Source organism: Littorina saxatilis, linkage group LG2, assembly GCF_037325665.1.
Source record: "Littorina saxatilis isolate snail1 linkage group LG2, US_GU_Lsax_2.0, whole genome shotgun sequence".
NCBI lineage: Eukaryota > Metazoa > Mollusca > Gastropoda > Littorinimorpha > Littorinidae > Littorina > Littorina saxatilis.
Genome location: NC_090246.1, coordinates 18,110,329 through 18,126,921, shown reverse-complemented (window position 1 = coordinate 18,126,921; position 16,593 = coordinate 18,110,329). Strand labels below are relative to the sequence as shown.

Genomic DNA, 16,593 nt, shown 5'->3' with positions numbered 1-16,593 from the left:
TACAAAAACAAAATGTCTGACTTTTGTTTGTTTTCAATTCATTCTTTCATTTATGTGACCAGTATAAGGTTGAGGGGTCCATGCTAATATTTCAGCTGTACCAACGTTTAACATTTTCTAATCTCCACTTTCAATAATTGCAATGGTAAAGGCAATGATCAAAAGAATAAAATGGGTAAACACACACTGAAATCCACAAAAGCAATATTCTCAGCAAATGCCATAAGGAGGTCTCATCTTACATGAAAGATCAAAATAGTTTGCTTGCAGGTTATGCAACAGTTCAAATGTCACTGAGTTCATGTATCCTTCTGTGGATATAGGTCTTACATCACATCAGTTATCCCAGCATTCAGTTCAAAGCACTCACCTCTCTGCTGAGCCATCGCTGCAGGTCATTTTCATTCTCAACCACTTGGCGTTTGTCCTGAAACAACAGACATTTTCAACTGCCTCCGTCAAACAAATGGATCAATACATAGCTAAATATATGAAACTAGAATGAATATCCGCTTCGCCGGGTAGCCGGCTTCGCCGGGAAGAAGTACTTAGAGCCGTACGCCGGCTTCGCCGGGTCCGAACAATGGACCCGCCAAGCTTAGGTCCCTCCCAGATTCGTGGAATGGGAACAGCACGAAAATGATTCAGTGGCCATAATGCCATTCCTGACCATATCGAGTCCCATCCTTGTCGACGAATGTAACCGTGTTAATCACCTTTGGAGGCGAACTCCACTCAAACAGGACTGAGCAAGTTAGAGCTTATCTCTAAGCCCTTTTGAACTGTTATGGCTTCTCAAAGGAAGGCCAGTACATAAAATTACACAAAAGCCGCCAGACCACATCACAAACAGAACTGAACAATGCACAGGTGTTGCTCACATAGACACACACACACACACACACACACACACACACACACACACAAACACAGAGAAGCCGTATCTATAGAGAGATAGATGACAGTGTATTTTTCGCGTGGCTATAAATTGATTCGACCTTTGCACTTTTACAGTGAGGATAATTTACGGGTCCAATTTACGTTCTGGACACTGCGGTGACCTTCTAAAAATAGTAACAGAACGCCGGGAATATCCGAAGATGCCCCCTTCATACCATACGAAGGAAGGGAGGTAAACGCTGAAAACCTGGAGAAGATGAGAAGATAAGGAAGAGTTACTTATAATGGTCAAGAGGACCAAACAGCGGAACACATCTTACAGCGATGTCCCTTACTAGATGAGGAACGAAAAGAAGTGTGGCCGTCATCAACTCCCTTGCAGACCAAACTATACGGCAGTCGACAGGAGTTGGAGAAAACGACAACATTTATCACCAGTGCTGGACTGATTGTGTAACCTCTGCGAACGCCAAGAAGAAGAAGAAGACTTATAACGGTGAAATGAACACAAAAACCAAAATCAGTTCAGCGCTGCGCGCTGAGAGCACGTGTTGAAATATCTCATCGATGATATTGTGTCCGGGGTGTAGCTGAATACGGTGTCCAAATTTGAAAAAGATCCACCGAGAACTTTGGCTTTGGTGTGTCGGTATGGGGGCCCGGGTAGCTGAGGTGGAACCAAAATAGCTGAGGTGGAACCAAAATCGGTTCAGCGCTGCGCGCTGAGAGCACGTGTTGAAATATCGACCAGGTTGTGTCCTGTCCCGGGTCTACCTGAATATGCCCACCAAATTTGAAGCAGATCCATCGAGAACTTTGGCCGTGCATCGCGAACTCACACACAGACACACACACAGACACACAGACACAAGTCGTATATATATATAGAAGTTAAAGAAATAAATGGAAACATTAAAATAAGTAAGGTTTTTGTTAGTTAAACGGTAATTAAACTCTGAAACTAAACAAATTTAAACTAGAAGCTGGAGAGACCTATCAGTTTATATTTAGATTAACAAAACTACCAATAAAACAATGTGATCATTATGCTGTCATGCTTAATTTGCCTGCGATCATTATGCTGTCATGCTTAATTTGCCTGCGATCATTATGCTGTCATGCTTAATTTGCCTGTGATTATTACATTGTCATGCTTAACTTGACTGATTACTGCAACTATGCGACCACTCGCACCAGGCCAGCTTTTGTGTCAGTTAACAAATATGGTACATGTATGATCGAGTGCCATAAATGGGTGAATCAAACATTCCTCCCTGCCCTTTTACACCCTGCACACACCCCTTACAACCTAACAAAACATCATACAATTTGAAAACGCCAAAGAAAACCCCGCTTGCCCCTCCCTGACCGAGTTTATCATTCAGTGAGATACAAAGTATTGTTGTGACCTTGGCTAGTAAACTAATTAACACCTCGTTCTAGGAAGAATGACAAGGAAATAAGACAAAAATAGTAACCATTATAGTACAGTGGTCGCCGCTTATAAAAAACGCGGTTAATAAAAACAGCCGTTTTTTAAATACAGTCTGGTCCGGTCCGGATTTACCACTATCTAACCTATGTAAAATTCCGCCGGTTATTAAATACAGGGGCCGTTTAATAAAAACACTTTTTGTTCATTTTCTCTCTGCTCAGAGGGTTAGTAGTCGCCTTCTGGTCGTGAATTCTTGTCAGTAAACCGTTAGATGACAACTCAAGACACTTCAGCGTTTGTGTGAACAGTGATCACACCCTCGTAAACCGTCAGATGACAACTCACACCCTTGTCAGTAAACCGTCAGATGACAATTCAACACTGTCTGGTCTTTCTTCTCACTGGATAAGCAGTGAAACTGAAAATGGCTTCAGCTTTAGCTTCAAAGAAAAGAAAAACAATGGATCTGACATCCAAACAAGAAGGGCAAAGCCCATACGACTCACATGCTTGACCTTGACATGGTCAAATAACTAAACCTAGCAATGACATCATACACTAAGAACTGCTTTACACATTTTTCCTACCAAAATACATGTGACCTTGACCCAAGGTCAAGGTCATCCAAGGTCATGCAACACAAAGCTGTTAATTCAAGACATAGGAAGTACAATGGTGCTTATTGGCTCTTTCTACCATGAGATATGGTCACTTTTAGTGGTTCACTACCTTATTTTGGTCACATTTCATAAGGGTCAAAGTGACCTTGACCTTGATCATATGTGACCAAATGTGTCTCATGATGAAAGCATAACATGTGCCCCACATAATTTTTAAGTTTGAAACAGTTATCTTCCATAGTTCAGGGTCAAGGTCACTTCAAAATATGTATACAATCCAACTTTGAAGAGCTCCTGTGACCTTGACCTTGAAGCAAGGTAAACCAAACTGGTATCAAAAGATGGGGCTTACTTTGCCCTATATATCATATATAGGTGAGGTATTGAATCTCAAAAACTTCAGAGAAAATGTGAAAAATGTAAAAAATAGCTGTTTTTTAGGCAACATTTATGGCCCCTGCGACCTTGACCTTGAAGCAAGGTCAAGATGCTATGTATGGTTTTTGGGGCCTTGTCATCATACACCATCTTGCCAAATTTGGTACTGATAGACTGAATAGTGTCCAAGAAATATCCAACGTTAAAGTTTTCCGGACGGACGTCCAGACGGACGTCCGGACGGACGACTCGGGTGAGTACATAGACTCACTTTTGCTTCGCATGTGAGTCAAAAAGTGTAAATGTAAAAAGAGTGACCATGACCCGTCAAGAGGTCAAGGCCAGACCGAGATCGAGGCTGCCTTCCGTATGCGTGCGCATACGCCGCCATTTATATTCATTCTAACCGAAGCCCAACTCGCATCCTGCGTCGCGTGTACATCAGCGTGGGTGACCGTGGCGGAAGGGGAAGGGCGCACCCTGGCCAGCGAAGCAACATCCGTCACACCGGAAGGTAGAGCCCGTAGCTCAGCTCTCGTCAAAGAAATTTCAGCAGCCGGAGAGCTAACCTGAGAGCTAAGCGAAAGCAGCAAGGAAGCTACATCCGCAGCAACCAAACCCGAACCAGCAGAAGCGCTAGTCTCTTTCACAACCTTATCGTCCTTAACAGACTTGTCAGAGGACTTAACCGGCAAAATAGAGGTCACGGGCAAATCAACCAAAACATCAATGCATTTTTTAGAAGATGGCTCTAAAACGCTAACAACAGCCTGGCCAGAATGTTTCAGTTTCCTAGGCGTTTTCCTAGGGGAAGCCTCAGCAGGTACCTGCTTGGGAGGTTGCTTCTTCCTGCCACTATCGGCCATGACTTCTTCTTCTGCGTTCGTGGGCTGAAACTCCCACGTACACTCGTGTTATTTGCACGAGTGGAATTTTACGTGTATGACCGTTTTTTACCCCGCCATTTAGGCAGCCATATGCCGTTTTCGGAGGAAGCATGCTGGGTATTTTCTTGTTTCTATAACCCACCGAACTCTGACATGGATTACAGGATCTTTTTCGTGCGCACTTGATCTTGTGCTTGCGTGTACACACGGGGGTGTTCGGCCACCGAGGAGAGTCTGCACACAAAGTTGACTCTGAGAAATAAATCTCTCGCCGAACGTGGGGACGAACTCACGCTGACAGTGGCCAACTGGATACAAATCCAGCGCGCTACCGACTGAGCTACATCCCCGCCCATCGGCCATGACAAGATGAACTCAAGAAAAAAAATTTCAAAAAATTTTACAAGTACAAATTGAGGCCAAAATGTAGCCCAAAATCATGGAAAATAAGGAAAGATCTCACCCCAACAGGCTGCGAAGTCGAAGACGAAGGAGAAAATACCCAGGGGAATGTAACCAAGTCAAAACCCAGTCACAAAGGCTGCCAACCAGCCGGAGCGTAACGAAAAGCGACCACCGCGTGAGAACGCTGAGGTAGGAATGAAGCCTCGATCTCGGTCTGGCCTTGACCTCTTGATGGGTCATGGTCACTCTTTTTTAGAGTTGTCTTCCTTGTTACCAAGGGGACGCGTACAGCATTACCAACACTGAACTAGGGTTAATTGCTATATGTGAGTTGGGATAAGATATGTAATTTAATATATTCTAGCCCCCCCCCTTCCCCACCACAACTAAAAAAAACAAAAAACAAAATAAGAAGAAACAAAGAAGAAAAGTATGGGTTACCAAAACGTGAAAGTGAAAAAAAGTCTAAAAGAGAAAAAGAGTATACTGACCACACAACTGACAATCCAACTGGCGGGAATCCAGATAAGAAGAGACAGCACAATAACTGTACCCACAATGTTGGTCCTCATGAATTCCACTGCGAAACACAAGTGCACATGAGCACAACCTGAACAGCTAATTTCACAACATGAGCAATTTAAATCCCAGTGCTAAGCAATCAATGAACATGAGACTGTATATGAACATTCGTACAAACAGAATGTGTGCACTTCAACGATTAACCATCCATGAATGTGAAAATAAAAATTCGCAAGAACAGCTACTTATTGATGTGGCTCATCAGCTGCCCGGCGTTAACTGTGAGAATAAACATTCACTAATAAGAAGCTAGTGCAGTTTATCAATCAGCAAGCAGAAAATGTGAGAACTCACTATGAAACAGCAATGCATGTAAATCTAGGTAACTGTGAGAATTACACCTTTAGAATACAATACTGAAAAAAGAACTGCTGGTGCAATCATGTTTTATATTTTTTCTTTTTTCTTTCCATATTCACATATATACTCCTTGCAATTAAAGCCAAATAAGCTGCAGAATGTACATCAGATCCTCCATAAATCAAATTAAATCTAACATATTGAAATGTACACTTGCAAAATCAGAATTCCAATGCTCATAAGTATGAAAGATATTACATGTACCACATTGTGTTACATACCCAGTGAGTCGGCAGTCAAGAACTTGATAAACTTGAAGATGCGGTGTGCCAAATCCTGTTCAATCTTGGCACACACTCCCTGCGGCAAGATATAAAACAAGGAAAATGTATGCACAGGAAACTGTTTTTTGATAGTACTGAGTACATATGAGAGATTTTGTTTGTTTGTTTGCTTAACGCCCAGCCGACCACGAAGGGCCATATCAGGGCGGTGCTGCTATGACATATAACGTGCGCCACACAGAAGACAGAAGCCGCAGCACAGGCTTCCTGTCTCACCCAGTCACATTATTCTGACACCGGACCAACCAGTCCTAGCACTAACCCCATAATGCCAGACGCCAGGCGGAGCAGCCACTAGATTGCCAATTTTAAAGTCTTAGGTATGACCCGGCCTGGGTTCGAACCCACGACCTCCCGATCACGAGGCGGACGCCTTACCGCTAGGCCACCGTGCCGGTTACATATGAGAGAGAGAGAGAGAGAACAAGAACAAGAACAAGAACAAATCTTTAATTGTCTAAGGCCACAGCCCCTTACAATAGTGGCTAAAATAACAGTAATAGTATCTGCACAGTTATAAATTATAGTCACGCATAAAATTCAACAAATACATTAAGACCCTGATGACATGTCACTGAACCTGATTTATAAGGGTTCGTCTCTTCTGTAACATGAAGAACACAAATCTGCTGAAGCTGTTCATCACATTATCCTCATTACTGCCACAGAAATACACAAGTTTAATTGTTGTTGCAGCGTCTTAGAGTTCGAGATTTTCAAATACTTTGCTCGAAGGTCTTGATAAAAAGGACATAATAATACAACATGATGTTCATCTTCCTTATCAACTGTACCGAGAGGACAGTTTCTTGTCGTTTGGTTTGGTGCGTACCGAAACTTGTGAGCGTTGATTTCGGATACTCCTGCGCGGAAACGAGTAAGAGCAACTCTGTACTTAATATCTTCGATTAATTCAATGTATTTCTCTTTTTCCAAGCATGTTTTGTAACAATTATAAATGTCGAAACGTTCACTGCATTCTAAAAAGGAGAACCATTCTTGACAAAAACAATCATGTAAACGTCTTTTAAACTCTTGTAAGAAACACTTCTCATTCCCAACCATTCCGTACATCCACACAGCAGCAAAACCATTACAACATAAAAGACTCTGCACATGGGAGACCCAATTTGTGTGGCCCTTCGATGCCAAATTACATAAAGCTTTATATTTAATCTTGGAATATCTTGAATCAGGTTGCTTCAGCAGTGTAAACCAGTATTTCACACATCTGACAGCAGAGTTAATATACAGCGGGTGTCTTCCCAATTCACCACACACAATGTTGTTTGGAGTTCGAATTGTCACTTTCAGAAACTTTTTACACGCAAACAGGTGGACCCTTTCCACAGAGTCATACTTTCCATATCCCCATAGCTCTGAACCATACAAGAGCATAGGGGCGATCCGTGCGTCAAATAGTTTGAAAAACACCTTTGCCGAATGGCAGCCAAGTCTGTTCAGTAATCTAACGATTTCGATCACTCCCTTTTTCGCCATGGTTGTCTTTGTTTCTACTGCAATGTTCCAGCTCAGTTGGGTGGAAAGGGTTACACCGAGATATTTTAAACGAGTTCACAATCTCAAGACGATCCATTCCGTAGAACCACTTCTCTTTCTGTGCAATGTGCCCGCCCTTTCTAAAAACCATGACCTTAGTCTTTGTCAAGTTCACGTTCAGACACAGTTTATCTGCAGAGCAGCGCAGGACATTAAGCTGGTTTTGTAAGCCTACTACAGTGCCGGTGAGAGAGAGAGAGAGAGAGAGAGAGAGAGAGAGAGAGAGAGAGAGAAAGAGAGAGAAAGAGAGAGAGAGAGAGAGAGAGAGAGAGAGAGAGAGAGAGAGAGAGAGAGAGAGAGAGATTTGTTTTGATATTGTCGTCCTAATCTTGACTATTATGAGTGGACAATTTGCGCCTCGATATTTTATTTATGTTCTTACGTTTTGTTTATTGTAATTCTGTATACACCACACCTGAGTTTCTCCTCGTTGAGATAATAAAGTGTTCTAGGTCTATGTCTATACAGCTTAAGTGTACAATTGTCCATTTACAGTTTACCTAAACTAGGTTAATCAGAGATATCTCACCCTGGTGGAGAATAACATAGCTTCTCTACAAATATACCTCATTAAAAATGCATTCAAAGTAAATGAGTTAGTGCATGTACCCGAATTCCACTTGCAAAGAAAAATGCACAATGACTGTTTATACTTGTAAAGCCCTGAAACATGATATTTAGGGTTCATTCGTATATGAAATAAACAATTACCTCATCGCATGTTCCTGTGGCACAGGTGCGCCCATCCTCTTGTAGCACTGCAGTGGGCAAACATTCCCCTTTCGTGTCGTTTTGCATTATTTCCAAGCAGCATCGACGACACATGGCTGTCGCTGAAAACATTGCAACAGATTCTACAATGTCACTAGTAACCATAAATGTGTCGCAGTTCAACTGATGTTTCTTGTCAAAAAATATGAATGAATCTGAAAACTAGAGAAGATTAAGTAATTTTGACGATCACTGTGAGGACGGACTCAATGCGAGACTGCATTGTTGCTTAAACTAGCTGAAATGCGAATTATTTCTTTTTTATGATTTAACAAGCGTAGTTGCTTAGGCAACAACAAAATTAGGTGTGGTTAAGGTAACATAGCCACACAAAAAATAAGGTAGGAAGGTAGGAAATCACTTTTTTTTAAACTTTTTTTTCTGATGTGTACAAATTAAACCTAACCTGACAGGGAAATAAATGTGTGACTCTAGCGCTTTCGCTTTCATTGCGTTTTCTGCACTCGTTTTCTTGGTTTTTTGGACAAATGTAATAAAAAGTGATAGGGTCGGCCCCTAAAAATAGGGTAGGTCGGGTTACCGTAACCACATCTATTTTTTTTTTAGGCCTTATATATGCCTAACTCTTTCTCATGTACACTTATAACTTCTGTTCCCATAGTGAAGTATAAGGCCTTTCAAATCCTACCCTATAAGCTTTGTCTTAATATGAACTGACCTGATAAACGTTGAATAATCGTATCTGACACTGACTTGAAAACTGCTTAACTCTTACCAGTTCGGGGGTTTTAGGGCATATTTTACAGTGCTGTTGGTGCCTACTTGCCGAGTGGCTATCTGGGGTCATATTCTAAATGAAATATAGAAAGTTATATATCAAATGAAAGGAAAATGAATAAGCTTTTCATATTTGCAAAGAGAATTGTGCTATCTTTAAAGGTAAAAATGTTATGGGGGTGACAACATGATTTTTGTTGAAATTTGTACGCCCATTTTTTGGAACACGTGACAACACAAAGAAGAAATTTTTTTTGTGTTCAGTTTATTTTAGATATGCTGCTAACTAGTCTGATTGGGCATTCATTTTACATAACATAGCAAAGTTTTATAGAGTTTTGCTGATAAACAAAAAAGTTATTGTCACCTGAATACCCCCACCCAAATTTCAAAGTTGGACGTTTCATGCCTAAGGCCCCCCCCAAAAAAATATTCTGTTTACGGTATCCTGACTGACCCTATTTTTTCGCGCGACCCTAGACTTTTGTTTGGCATTTGGTATAAAAAAAAAAAAAAAAAAAAAAAAAAATTAAAAAAAAAAATTTGAAAAAAAAAATAAAAATTTGAAGAAAAAAAAGAGAAAAAAAAGGGGGCTTTGTTTTTTGGCAAAATAACTTAAAAATATGTTTTGGGGAAATAAAAAAAAATTTAAAAAAAAAGTCCCGACCTACCGACCCTATTTTTTTGGCCTATGTTACCGTTAACAGACTTTTTTCTTTTTTTGTGCCTAATAATGCATTTCTATAACTAACTTATAACAAAAACCCAGCTTGTTTCAGTCATAAAGTGTGTCTTAAATATGAGTTTATCCACTGTCCGACCCATCCAATGTAAAAAAAAAAAATAAAAAAAAATTATAATTAGATAATTGGTCAGTGGAAAACTACAGGGGGGGCATCGTAAGCTTGCTTACGATGGGCAAGGGAGCGAACTGGTAAGAGTTAAGAAAGCATGTGGATTGTGGAGGACTTGTGAAGATTAACCATTTAAGCAATTATAGATTTGCTGAATGCTGCTGGTAACAACATTGAGGTTCAGAATGTTTAAGTAACTGCAGTTAACCATATGTTGCAACTTATCATAAACCAGCACAGGGAAATGTTATCTGACATGAACTGAGCAAACACTAATTCATCCCACTCAGTCACTAGAGTTTTTAAGGACAATTACGTACTGTTCTGGGTACAGAGACATGGCTTCAGGGTCTTGCTTTCGCTCAAGCCACGAAGCTGGCAAAAGTTCAGGCACCGCCCACTGTAGCATTGGCCCCTGTTCACACACATGACCCATTCATACATCTTACATAAAACAAGAGGAGCAAATGCTTATATGAATCATCTTCGTCATAGGTTAATATGAATCAAAAACATATCATCTGCTGCTCAGTAGATCCACTGGCATGGAAGAGAAGGTTAATTTCCTACTTTTTGATCCAAACTTGACCCAACTGTGACCTTAAAATATGGTCAGGATCAATTGGTTTGATCATGTCCAGAGGTCATCACACTCGAGAAGGGCGTGAAGTGTCATTAAGTTTCATCTTCAAAAACGTTGAATCAAATAAACAGTGCTTATATCCTTTTTATATTTAGTCAAGTTTTGACTAAATATTTTAACGTAGAGGGGGGAATCGAGACGAGGGTCGTGGTGTATGTGTGTGTGTCTGTCTGTCTGTCTGTGTGTGTGTGTAGAGCGATTCAGACCAAACTACTGGACCGATCTTTATGAAATTTGACATGAGAGTTCCTGGGATTGATATCCCCGAACGTTTTTTTCATTTTTTTGATAAATGTCTTTGATGACGTCATATCCGGCTTTTCGTGAAAGTTGAGGCGGCACTGTCACGCCCTCATTTTTCAACCAAATTGGTTGAAATTTTGGTCAAGTAATCTTCGACGAAGCCCGGACTTCGGTATTGCATTTCAGCTTGGTGGCTTAAAAATTAATTAATGACTTTGGTCATTAAAAATCGGAAAATTGTAAAAAAAAAATAAAAATTTATAAAACGATCCAAATTTACGTTCATCTTATTCTCCATCATTTTCTGATTCCAAAAACATATAAATATGTTATATTTGGATTAAAAACAAGCTCTGAAAATTAAATATATAAAAATTATTATCAAAATTAAATTGTCGAAATCAATTTAAAAACACTTTCATCTTATTCCTTGTCGGTTCCTGATTCCAAAAACATATAGATATGATATGTTTGGATTAAAAACACGCTCAGAAAGTTAAAACAAAGAGAGGTGCAGAAAAGCGTGCTATCCTTCTTAGCGCAACTACTACCCCGCTCTTCTTGTCAATTTCACTGCCTTTGCCATGAGCGGTCGACTGACGATGCTACGAGTATACGGTCTTGCTGAAAAATGGCATTGCGTTCAGTTTCATTCTGTGAGTTCGACAGCTACTTGACTAAATGTTGTATTTTCGCCTTACGCGACTTGTTCTTGTTGCCCAGACATGTCCCCAAGATTCTAACTTTAAAACTTGTGAACTTAGGTTGACCAGGCTTAGGACATGTCTGGAGGAGATCAAACCCTGAAGTGTTTGTAAATTTTTTTTAAGCTTAGACAACATCCCAGTCATTCATAATTGTCCATATTTTGACCAAAACTTGACACCACCATGACCTTGAAATTTGACGACAGTCAGACTTGGGTCATGCCTGGAGGTAATCGAAAAGGTACCGCACCTTTCAAAGCTCTATCTTCAAAAACATTGAAGAAGATAACTATTAATGTTCCATTTTTTGCCCTGCACATGTCCCCACTGTGACCTTGATGAAGGTCGACCAGATTTGCATGGTTTTTTTTTTTAGATCATCAAGCCCAAGAAGTGTTTATAGTTTTCATGCTCATGCTTAATAACATCCAAGCACAATTTATAAAGAAAATTTTATAACAATATGCAGCGACATACTTTTGAATAAAACAAAATCTTGTTGATTAAATCATAAATGCAAGTTTTGAATAACAATTACATGTACATGTACACAAAAATGTAGGCATTTCTCATTTTACAAAACTTCACATTTATTTAGTTTGTTTGTTTGCTTAACGCCCAGTCCACCACGAAGGGTGATATCAGGGCGGTGCTGCTTTGACATTTAATGTGCGCCACACACAAGACAGAAGTCGCAGCACAGCTTCATGTCTCACCCAGTCACATTATTCTGACACCGGACCAGTCCTAGCACTAACCCCATAATGCCAGACGCCAGGCAGAGCAGCCACTAGATTGCCAATTTTAAAGTCTTAGGTATGACCCGGGGTTCGAACCCACGACCTCCCGCTCACTAGGCCACCGTGTTGCGGTACATTTATTTAGTGCTAAATTGTGTCATAAAATAAAATAAAAAATATGATGTAATATGCAAGGCTTGGTATGTGGAAAGAAATGGACAGAGTGTGGACCCTTAAATATTAACAGTATATATTTGGTCAAATTGACAGCCTCTTAGTCTAACTCTTAGTGTTTGTGAACATTAGCGATGCTTACACTATACATGTAAAACATACATGTATAAAGATATACCACTGAAAGTAAAACAAGAATAATTCGGCTTGGATGGTAATATTATACAGTCTACGCTCAAATGTATTCAGCCAATATTAGAACATCAGTTTATTGTATTTGCATCAAAGTCAAGCAGAACAGAACAACACGAAAATATGAAAGAGAAAGGAAGAGAACTCACTTGTCGATGCAGGGTGTGTTAGAAAGAAGTGAAGGTGCAGAACAATTCAGAGTTTTCCCACTGGACCCAGAGTTAAGGCATCTCTCATCACATTTTTCAGTTATTTCCTGACACTTCATGACAGCAACAACAGAAGCAGTTAATCAAGAAACAATAGTATAATATTGTGCTACATTGATTTGTTCATGTGGGCAAGTGCATGTGCGTGTCTGCGTGTGTGAATATGTTGGTAGTCGTCAAAACCTGGGAGTATGTGAAGTTTCAAAGCTATAGCTTCCAAAGTGTCTGAGGCAACCCCAAAATGATGGATGGCCAACCACACACTGCTGTGCAAGTACTTTCATGACTCCAGGGCGCAGCTTTCTTCCTCAACTTTGACCCCTGCGCCCTATTGACCTTTATCACCTTGTGCAAGGCAAAAGAAGAGTACACATGTACCCACACCGCTATACAAAGAAACATAACACTCCCTCTGCAGAGATATCACGGTTTCTGCTTTATACTATATATATACTATACAACGGAAGCGCCTAGATATTGTGTAGATTTTTCTCATTTTAAACTAATAAAAGTGGGGGCTGCGCCTTTTGTAGTCCTGAAAATACAGTACTATTATACTCTCCTAATTTTTTTAAGCAAGTAAAAAATTTAAATGGAGAGGTTATGTGACATCACAGAACCGTACTTTACCACATTTGTTGATAAAGAGTCTAAAATGGCAGTATCAATACTATCAGCATTTAACATAATATTTATTGAACTCAAACCCTGTGTCTAAAGTTTTTGTTCCCAAAGGATACTCGCAGAAGGCCTCTCCTTTACAAGCAAGTTCATTCTTTTCCTCACACACCACAGAGCTGCTTGCTATAAAGCATTCCTTGCAACAGGGTGAGTTGAAATCACTGCAATCAACACAAGAACATGTACACCATATGAAAATTAAAACATTTTCCTGTAACCTTCCTGGGTTTTTCTATCGATCATTATTGTACTATAATAAATCAAGCTTCACTCAATGCTAGGCAATGTGTATCCAAAATCATAAGAATGCATTCCGTATCCTGTCTGTTGTCAGTCATTTCAATCAGCATGAGTTCTTTCTATCTTGAGAAGTTTGTGTCAAAACAAATGCATTGTATTGATTGACAGTTTACTAAGCTTTCAAACATAAATAAAAATGTCCAAGTATGAGTTGGCAGTCAAATCTGCAGCAAATAACTAACAGCCTAGCTTGTATGACCACATACCTGCATTGAGCGCCTGGTTTGAACTTGCAGTCCCTGTTGCAGCATTTGTCTTCAACGTCCTCTTCAGGGAAGCCAATGTCGCACTCTTCATTCTCCTCTACAATGCCATTACCACACAGACTTTTCACCTTGCCTTCATCTGCAATCATTCAGGCATTCAGTATTTAGTTCTATCTCACTTGGAGCTGCAGTAAAAAAAATCATCACAACCAGTTGCGGTCTTCTCTCTTGACGCTTACTAAACCCACTTATTTCACCAGCCTTCAAATCCCATCATTAAGGTTTTTGTATAACACAACAGCGTTGAACGGCTGACATCTTTTGAGCAGGGGTTGAGACAGTCATTAAGAATAAGCTGTCTCTTGTGAGTATGCCCCCCTCTCTCTCTTTCGCTCTCTCTCTCACTCTGACTGACAAGTATACACACTGACACATGAACACATGCACATAAGCACACGCACGCACACCACACACACATGGATGGACATGCGCATGCACAAATGCAGACATTATTCCAGCTCAAACGGTAAAATCAGTGTATGCATGGGTTTTTGCAAGAACAGCTACAAGTGCCTGTTTATCATTATAAACATAGAAAGCAGCATGACCTGACAGAAACAACATGCATCTATCCCTCCTTTCACCACATTTGAAGGAAAAACTCTGCTGTTGCTACCAATTTAGCCAGATTACCTTCCTTCTCTATTATTTTCATAATTCCTTCCTGTTACCCTTGCAGGACTGTACTGTATTTTATGGACCACAATTAAGGTCAGCTTCATGATATATCATACCAAGTTACAATAGCCCCACGTACCTTTTTTCATACAAATTCAGACTGCTCCACTTCCACATGATTCCTCTAATTTAATTCTTTCACTACTTCATGACAGCAATTAATTATGTATTTACCAAACTTGATGCACCATACAGGAACAAAAGCAAGAATTGGTTTATCAGCTAGTGTATTACAGTCACCAAAAAGTACAACACACCTTTTCATCAGACAAATGCCAACACCAGGGATGTTTCCATTTAACCAAATGCAAGCCCTTAATTGCTTTAATTCTTTTGTTAGAAACAAGCAAAGCACCCTCAAAACAATAGGCTTGAGCCACCTTCACCTTCACATACAATTCATTTAGTTAACAATGAATGCAGTGGATCTGAGGCAGCCATCCTCTGCCCCCTATAAATGGATATAATCTATATAAATATATATATATATATATATATATATGCATGAAATATAAGCATGTAGCACAAACACACCCAAGCACATTGGATCATTACATTCTTTCAAAAATGTTAGGTCTTACTGGAAAGGCATAACTGTAATGACACCTGGGCTTTTCAAATAAGAATGACTGCTATACCTATAAGTGACCCTGTACACCCCAAGAAAGATGAGCCTAAAAGTGTTGACAATCACAGAAGACATTAGAGATCTTCCCCATCACTGGTGATTGCAAATACATGTAACACTTGAATATCCCGGCTGTAGCACTGTATTCTAAAATGCCTCCTTCCACCTTGATTTTCTGGTGTCAATTAAGTGTGTTATATGTTGTGCGAAGCAGAAGACTAGAAGACTAAGTCATGTTGTGACATCAGAATAGAATTTTGAATTAATACATGTATGACACATAAAACACATGTTCTTGAAAGAGCATGGTTATAAGGTTAATGAACGGCTTTGAACCATAGCAACAGAATCAGCATGCAATAATACATAACATTAGAATAACTCACAAAATGGGATACACTGGAACCCAACCATATATATAAAGCCAGGCTTCTAGAGGTCAGTACCATATTGCACATTTTTCTCATGCTCTCGCTCAATCTCTTCAGACAGTATTTTCTTGAAACCTGTGTTTTTTATGGTTTCAAATAGTTCAATTTGCTGCTAATTCATCAGGCGTGTAGGGAACTACCAGCAACAACCTTCAAAACAATGTTGCATGATGTTAACTGAGTTAATTACCCCTGTGGGCCAACATGCACATGCATACTCCCACACACCTGGCACGTTTAACACAGTTTCTGACTACTCAGCACTGCAGGAAGCAAAATTAAAAGCTGAAATCCTGTCATAAAATACAAGCACAAAGACTGAGGTAAACACTACATCAATGTTTCTAAACAGTACAAAGCCTATAAACACCTGTATTTTGTAAAGGGGGAAAAGATCTGGAGCTGCCTAAAACTATCAAAAAGCTAATATATGACTTTACTGAGTCACCAATGCTTATTGCGTAAACTTATCTATAGGGCACACACAACTATGGTACTCAAGGAGAAGCAGTGGAAAAACAGTGTAGACAAAGGAGCTCAAGTTCTAGGGGAAACATTTAGGATACATGAATATTAGTAAAGAAAAGAAAAAGGTAGATAAAAAGGATCAATGGGACGAAAGCATACATGGGATAGTGCATGCAGATTGGGAAATACAAATAAAACCATGAAGCCAGGGGCTAACAAAGAGGGGATTGTCAGGAAGAGTGTACTTGTACTTTACTGTCACCAAAGTTAGTGAATATCAGAATTTAAAGATACCTTCCAGCCTATATAGACCATAGAAGTCTGTCCACCCTTGGGGAATCGATGGATCCTTTCAATGGGATGCATACCAAAAAACAACAGCCTTGCTGCTTCTTGTGCAGAGAAGGTATTTTTTGCTGAACTTATCTCGTAACTGTGTCAACTCGGTGTCAGTCTGTG

The 16,593-nt window shown here is 39.9% G+C and overlaps 2 protein-coding genes across 2 annotated transcripts in view; both read right to left on the bottom strand.

Annotated features, from left to right (window-relative positions):
- LOC138957197 (ADAM 17-like protease) overlaps positions 1-16,593 on the bottom strand; it is a 60,387-nt gene that overhangs the window by 277 nt on the left and 43,517 nt on the right. Inside the window, exons 14-19 of the mRNA XM_070328355.1 lie at positions 13,870-14,008; positions 13,445-13,524; positions 8,123-8,244; positions 5,789-5,867; positions 5,129-5,205; positions 371-427 (exon numbers count right to left, since the gene is read on the bottom strand). Coding sequence (XP_070184456.1) covers positions 371-427; positions 5,129-5,205; positions 5,789-5,867; positions 8,123-8,244; positions 13,445-13,524; positions 13,870-14,008 — 554 coding nt within the window. The remainder of the gene's footprint in view (positions 1-370; positions 428-5,128; positions 5,206-5,788; positions 5,868-8,122; positions 8,245-13,444; positions 13,525-13,869; positions 14,009-16,593) is intronic.
- The window catches only part of LOC138957206 (ADAM 17-like protease), a 64,689-nt gene that overhangs the window by 9,764 nt on the left and 38,332 nt on the right, over positions 1-16,593 (bottom strand). The window contains exons 12-19 of the mRNA XM_070328363.1: positions 13,870-14,008; positions 13,423-13,524; positions 12,623-12,682; positions 10,095-10,189; positions 8,123-8,244; positions 5,789-5,867; positions 5,117-5,205; positions 371-427 (exon numbers count right to left, since the gene is read on the bottom strand). Of these exons, the coding sequence (XP_070184464.1) occupies positions 371-427; positions 5,117-5,205; positions 5,789-5,867; positions 8,123-8,244; positions 10,095-10,189; positions 12,623-12,682; positions 13,423-13,524; positions 13,870-14,008 (743 nt within the window). The remainder of the gene's footprint in view (positions 1-370; positions 428-5,116; positions 5,206-5,788; positions 5,868-8,122; positions 8,245-10,094; positions 10,190-12,622; positions 12,683-13,422; positions 13,525-13,869; positions 14,009-16,593) is intronic.